Source organism: Pan paniscus, chromosome 19 (genome assembly GCF_029289425.2).
Source record: "Pan paniscus chromosome 19, NHGRI_mPanPan1-v2.0_pri, whole genome shotgun sequence".
Taxonomy (NCBI): domain Eukaryota; kingdom Metazoa; phylum Chordata; class Mammalia; order Primates; family Hominidae; genus Pan; species Pan paniscus.
In genome coordinates, this window is record NC_073268.2 from 90,705,586 (window position 1) to 90,712,120 (window position 6,535).

Consider the following 6,535-nt stretch of genomic DNA (forward strand, 5'->3'; position numbering starts at 1 on the left):
GCAGGAGGATTGCTTGAGCCTGGGAGGTCGAGACTGCAGTGAGCTTTAATTGAGCCACTGCACTCTAGCTCGGGTGACAGAGTGAGACCATGTCTCAAAAAAACAAGAAAGAAAAGAAAAGAAATCTATGGAAAATAATGCAATATTTATGACATAAAGGATTAATGCCCATAATATAAAAATCGATTTTATAAATCAATAAAAGAGCACATTCATTCTTGACTTAACTCATTCTCTATACAGTAGCCAAAGTAGTATCTTTAAAACCCAGATCTAGCCATGCCATTTCCCTGCTTGAAGTCCTTCAATGGCTTCACATTGCCCTTAGAATGAAGTTCAAAACTCTTAACATGATCCACATGATCTGGTCCTTATCTATCTCTAGATTGGTCTCCCATTACCCTTCTCCCATCTTTCTCAGGACTCTAGCCACACTGGTCTTTTCTCAGCTCTTCACACCTTAAAGCCTCTGCATGTATCGATCGCTTTGCCTGGAATCACTCCACCACCACCACCCTCTTCGACTAATGCCCACTTTTCCTTCAGATCTCAGCTTAAACATCATTTCTCATGAAAGTCTTCCATCATCAATTCTGGATTGGTTCAGATCCTCTGCTATTTGCTCTATAAACCTGAACAAACAGAATCATGTTTCTGAAGCTTCAGAACTCCAAACAAGACCCTGAGGAGTGACCCTTCCAAGGAATGTGAGGTTCCAGGCAAAGCCTCTAGAATCTTCTTATCTATAATAGTCAGGGTTGGTGAGGAAGCTCAGGAGAAAGTTAAGATGAGTGAGTCTAAGCTATCCATTCTGTACTTTTTTTGAGTATAGACAACTTTGAGAACTTAATAAAATCTATGGGATTCATTTCTTCTTCTGGAGATTGCCTCTCCCCCAGAAAAAGTCACAGAAGCAAAATTTTGTGTAATGTTATCAATGTTGCAAAGTTCCCCTAACATCCATTTATCCACCTCACATTAAGAACCCCAACCATTGGATGTTATGCATTTGTCACAGGCTGAAAACAAACAAACAAAAAAAAAAAACAAAAACAAAAAAAATCAGCCCAGTGAGAATCTCATAAAACAAACACATTGGTTCCCTAGCTTTGTTCATTTAATCAATGTTCATTGAGTATCTACAGTATAGTGATTCCAGCAATAATAACACCTTATAAATGAAATTTGCTTTACAATTTAAAAGAAAATAAAGACTTTTCATATACATTGTCTCACTCTTCCCCCAAACCCAATAAAGTGGGCATAGATTACTCTACCTATTTTGCAGATGAGAAAACATAAGTAATCCCAGGGAACACGAGTGATCTGGCTCACACAACTCAGCCAAAAAGGAGTGAAACCCAGCAGTAAAACGCACTCTTTTAACCCTAAGCCTGGCTCTTTCCTTCCATGTTGATATTGACTCCAAGGGCCTGTGGCTGGTACTAGGACTTGTCCTTAGTAATCTGATAATAATCCCAGAGGCCACAGTCTCAGCCTCCAGTTCCCATGGTGGTCAGCCTCACGCTCTCATATTCCATGTGATGATGCAATTTTGCCAATCAAAGGTCGCAGCAGCAGGACTCCCCTGATGTATAGGAGAAGTAGCCAGAGCTCTTCATCCCCTGCCAGGAGAGCATAGTAGCTCACATTTATTGAGTTCTTAGTACACGCTGGGCACTGTTCTAGGCTTTTTACATGAATTAACTCATTAAATACTCAGAACAAAACCATGAGGCAGGTACTATTATAATATTATCTCCATTTTGTGGACACTTAGGAGAGATTAATTTGCCCGAGTTTGCACGACTAATAATTTTCAGAATCGAGATTTGAATCCTGGAGCCTGTGCTCCTAACCAAACCACCATCTGCCTCTCCTGAGCCCATTGTCCTTAACTTCTTGCGGTCATGTGTGCTGGAGAGAATGTGATCAAAGCCCTGGACCTTCTCCCTAGGAAAACGCAGGTAAACAGAATTTTGCATATTTCAGGGACTTTGGGGACACCTAAGACCCATCTACTGTCGACCTCAGACTTAGAAGCTCTATTTATCTCATACATCCTGGAGAGAATTCTCCAGGGACAAAAACAGAAGCGCCGCCAGCGCCGCAGGACTTCGCCTCTGCAAACGTGTGAGGAGAGCTGTGCTGCGCTGAGCTGCGTGGTGACGGAGATGCCCGTTCGCTCGGGATCAGGAACGGTGAGCTCCCGGGACCGCAATGCCCTGAGAACGCAGCCGGGTGCTGAGCCTCCGGAGTCCGGTAGCTGAATGAAATACGCAGGGATCATCAGCCGGACCCAAATCTTGCGTCCCTGCCAGCATCCTGGAGTCCTAAGAGGCAGGGATTGGAGCGGACAGGATCTCAGAACTCTGGTCCCGGGCGCACAACGGCGGAGTCGCTGTTCCTGGTGCTGAAACGCTCAGTCCTGGAAGAACGTGGCCGCCTGCCCGCCTGGTACCGCGCCGCGGCCGCTGCGGGGAACTGTCCAGTGCTGAAAACGGATGCGGCCCGGCCCGCAGGGCTCAGACCCGAGGCTGCCACACCCAGCGGAGCTCGAACCGAGCTCCGGGAAGCGCTGACGCAGAGCGCAGGGAGAGCCGGAGCGGCGAGCTCCAAGCCTGGCATGGACCCGCAGAGACCCGATTCCTACCAGGGAGGAGCTGGCCCTGACTTCAACGACCACGTCCTGCATAAGGTAAACATCTCCTGTATTCCTCAACCTAACGTTGGAAGAGGCGCCAGCACCAGGAGTTTTCTCCACTCCCCTGACTTTGCTTTGGGACTTAATGAGAAACTAGCTTGTATCTGTGAGTCTGGGGAGCCCTTTCTGTCTGATCCTGTTTCCTGCTCAAAATAGAGATGCGTGAGCTCTTGGGGAAGGGCTGCCGCCAGAGGCTCAGATGGTCAGAAGCTTCATTCATTCACTTACATCATCTGTGTTCCTTTTTCACCCCCTCCTTCTCCTTGCCTATTTATGCCCCTGGGTGACCCCTGGCACCTTGCTCTCCTAACCCTTGTAGGAGACTGCATTTCTCCCTGTTACGTCTGCTAGCAGTGGCCAAATACCTAAATTTCTGGCCAATTTGTCTGAAATTAGATAAATGGTCTGCAGCAGAGATGAACTGCTGTTTTCAAATCAGACTCCCTCATGGCTCCAGAAAGCTTCCCTCCAGCCATGACTCCCTCACAGCCCCTGTAAGCATTTGCTTATTTCAAAGCACTAACATATCCATTGCTTCCTTCACTCAAGTTTCTTATGCAACTCAGTTTTCAGTAATGCAGGTCTCCCCCTAAGACAGTTGTTGGGAAAAATAGTAGCCTCTCTCAGGATAACAGTTTTAATTCAAAATCCATCACTCTGAAATAATCAAAGCATTATATTTGCCATAAGAAGTTATTATGGCTCACCTTCCCTTTCTCTGACTTTGCCATGCCTTCCTGCTCCAGCCCTTATATTTTCTGCTTTGATAATGCCAGTTCACCTGCTAGTCCTTTGAAAAGCTGTACGTGATCCTATAGGTGGAGTTTTTTAATCAAAACATCACTTTGAAGAGTCTATGAATGCAAGCTTTGAAATAACCTAACCCAACCTCCTCCTCTATCACACAGCTTATATTTAAGGAAACTAAAATCCAGAGAGGAAAAATGACTTGTCCAAGAAAGCAAGCTGGTAAATGGCAGAGCTGATACTAAAAGCCAGAAATTACTATTACACATGTAGTATTCTTTCCTCTATATCCTTACTAAACTTCTCATCAAAGTGTGCAGTCCATGGACCAGCAGCATTGGCATTACCTTGGAACTTATTACAATAGAAAGCCCTGACTCTAGATTGGCTGAATCTGAATCTGCATTTTAACAAGATCTCTAGGAATAAATATGCACAATAAAGTTTTAGGTGCATGGCTCTGTGCCATGCTGCCTGTTTCTGACACAAATGAAAGAAAATCAGCTATTGAAGGAAGCAGGTCTCTAGATCTGACAGTCCATGTGTCTTCTCCCTCCAGGTCTCTGAATTCCTAGGATATAGAGAAGGAGAAAAAAATGTATAACAACTACCCCAGTCTAGAAATTTTAAAGCCATCACAGTTTGAAGTAAACTAGAAGAAGTTCTGTGCTATTTGATGTTGTAAATTCAGCCCAGTAAAAACTGCATGCAAGGCCAGGCATGGTGGCTCACACCTGTAATCTCAGCACTTTGGGAGGCCGAGGCGGTGGATCGCTTGAGATCAAGGGTTCAAGACCAGCCTGGCCAACATGGTAAAATCTGTCTCTACTAAAAATACAAAAATTCGCTGGGCATGGTGGTGTGCGCCTGTGATCCCAGCTACTCAGGAGGCTGAGGCAGGAGAATTGCTTGAGCCTGGGAGGCAGAGACTGCAGTGAACTGAAATCACACCACTGCACTCCACTCTAGCCTGGGCAACAAAGCAAGACCTTGTCTCAAAAAAAAAAAAAAGTTTATGCAAGCAGAGGAAAATAATTACAATCAATTACAAAATTTTCCTGGCAACTAGATATGTGGGTCTCTCCAAGTTTATACCATCCTATAAAGGTATAAATACTCATTTTGAAAGCTTTAAGATTGGGAGCTCAGATTGTTCAAAATATTGATCAGATGTGGTATTTTCCATTTCAATTACCCACACACGAGATGTAGGATGTAGTCCATGAAGACTTTTACTTCCTTTGAGTTTATTGATCATCAAATTGAGAGTGGGAACCCATTCCAACAAGTTCCAACATATTTAAAGGCAAGTATCTATTTACTACTAGTAAAGGCTCAATGTCATCAGCTTGGCTGTGTGAGCACCCGGAGAGCAGGAGCCAGCCTTAAACCTTCTGTGGTGCCCAGCAGAGTGACATATGTATGTAAGGAAAGTTTTCCTTCTTATATAGTGCTGACAACCTCCTCCTAATACTACTTTATGATTGTGCATGATGTCTTATTGTGATCCACTTAAAACTCTTTTTGTAAAGGGGTAGGGCATCAACTTATTTGTATTATATTAAAAATTACTATGTAGTAGAGTCCAAGGAGTTCCCATTGATTAATTAGTGTCTATTGTCCATGAGAAGCAGGGCTCCCCTCCAACATTGATTGCTAGGATAAATTCTTTTTTTGAAGTGGGGTCTCAGTCTGTCGCCCAGGCTGGAATGCAGTGGTGTGATCTCAGCTCACTGCAACCTCTGCCTCCCAGGCTCAAGTGATTCTCCCACCTCAGCCTCCCCAGTAACTGGAACTGCAGGCATGTGCCACCATGCCTGGCTAATTTTTTGGCGGTTGTTGTTTTGTAGAGACAGAGTTTCACCATGTTGGCCAGGCTGGTCTTGAACTCCTGGCCTCAAGAGATCCACCCGCTCGGCCTCCCAAAGTGCTGGCATTATACGTATGAGCCACCATGCCCAGCGTGGAGAAATGATTTTTTAAATAGACTTGTTATTGACACATAACAAACACCACTTTGGGAAGCTGAGGCGGGCAGATCTCTTGAGGTCAGGAGTTCAAGACCAGCCTGGCCAACGTGGCGAAACTTTGTCTCTACTAAAAATACAAAAATCAGCTAGGCATGGTAACACACTCCTATAATCTCAGCTACTAGGGAGGCTGAGACAGGAGAATCACTTGAACCGAGGAGGTGGAGACTGCAGTGAGCCAAGATCACACCACTGCACTCCAGCTTCAGCAACAGAGCAAGACTCCATCTCAAAAAAACAAAAAGAAATATGACAAACACAAAAAAATCCTGAATCTTATGTGTCTACCTTGGTAAATTATCACAAAGTGAACATACCTGTGCAATCACTATCAAGAGAAAGAAATAGAACCTTGTCAGCTTCCCAAGAGGCCCCCTCCCACATTCCACTTGCCAAACACCTTCCCCCAGAGATTGTCATTATAGAGGAAGAAGCATCATCTCGTGTTTTGACAGCACAGCAGATGTTATGTAGGGTAGTCCTAGAAACTTGCCAGAGAAGAGATATTGTCGTATGATGAAACGAAACTCCAGGCTTGGAATAAGCCAAACCTTGATGTGACTTTGAGCAACATCTGTGAGTCTTAATTTTCTTAGCTATAAAATAGGAATGATAATACCTGCCTTATTATTTTTGAGCAAGGATGTTAGCAAATATAATGTAACGCATATATATAAAATCTCTGGAATATAGGAAGCATTCAATAAAAGTGGTTGTATTGGCTGGGCGCAGTGGCTCCCAGCACTTTGGGAGGCCAAGGAGGACGAATCATGAGGTCAGGAGATCGAGACCATCCTGGCCAACATGGTGAAACCCCATTTCTACTAAAAATACAAAAATTAGCCGGGGGTGGTGGCATGCACCTATAGTCCCAGCTACTCAGGAGGCTGAGGCAGAAGAATCGCTTTAACCTGGGAGGCAGAGGTTGCAGTGAACCAAGATCACACCACTGCACTTCAGCCTGGTGACAGAGTGAGACTCCATCTGAAAAAAAAAAAAAAGTGGTTGTATTAGGGCATGCATCTTGGGCTCCAAAGCGACTTCAATGGGTGTC

At 44.5% G+C, this 6,535-nt stretch overlaps 2 protein-coding genes across 7 annotated transcripts in view; one reads left to right on the top strand and one right to left on the bottom strand.

Moving 5' to 3' along the window:
• The first annotated feature begins 555 nt into the window (after positions 1–555).
• Positions 556–6,535, top strand: part of RAB37 (RAB37, member RAS oncogene family) — a 78,784-nt gene continuing 72,804 nt past the window's right edge. The window contains exon 1 of one of the 2 annotated variants that reach the window (XM_008965914.5): positions 556–2,698. In XM_008965914.5, coding sequence (XP_008964162.1) covers positions 2,627–2,698 — 72 coding nt within the window. In that variant the 5' untranslated portion in view covers positions 556–2,626. The remainder of the gene's footprint in view (positions 2,699–6,535) is intronic. The other variant, XM_003813332.6, reaches the window with a different exon arrangement.
• Positions 2,705–6,535, bottom strand: part of LOC100977992 (CMRF35-like molecule 1) — a 43,698-nt gene continuing 39,867 nt past the window's right edge. For 4 of the 5 annotated variants that reach the window (XM_063599378.1, XM_063599377.1, XM_003813337.5 and 1 more), the window contains one exon: positions 2,705–6,465. The gene's annotated coding sequence lies outside the window, so the exon portion shown is untranslated. The remainder of the gene's footprint in view (positions 6,466–6,535) is intronic. The other variant, XM_063599376.1, reaches the window with a different exon arrangement.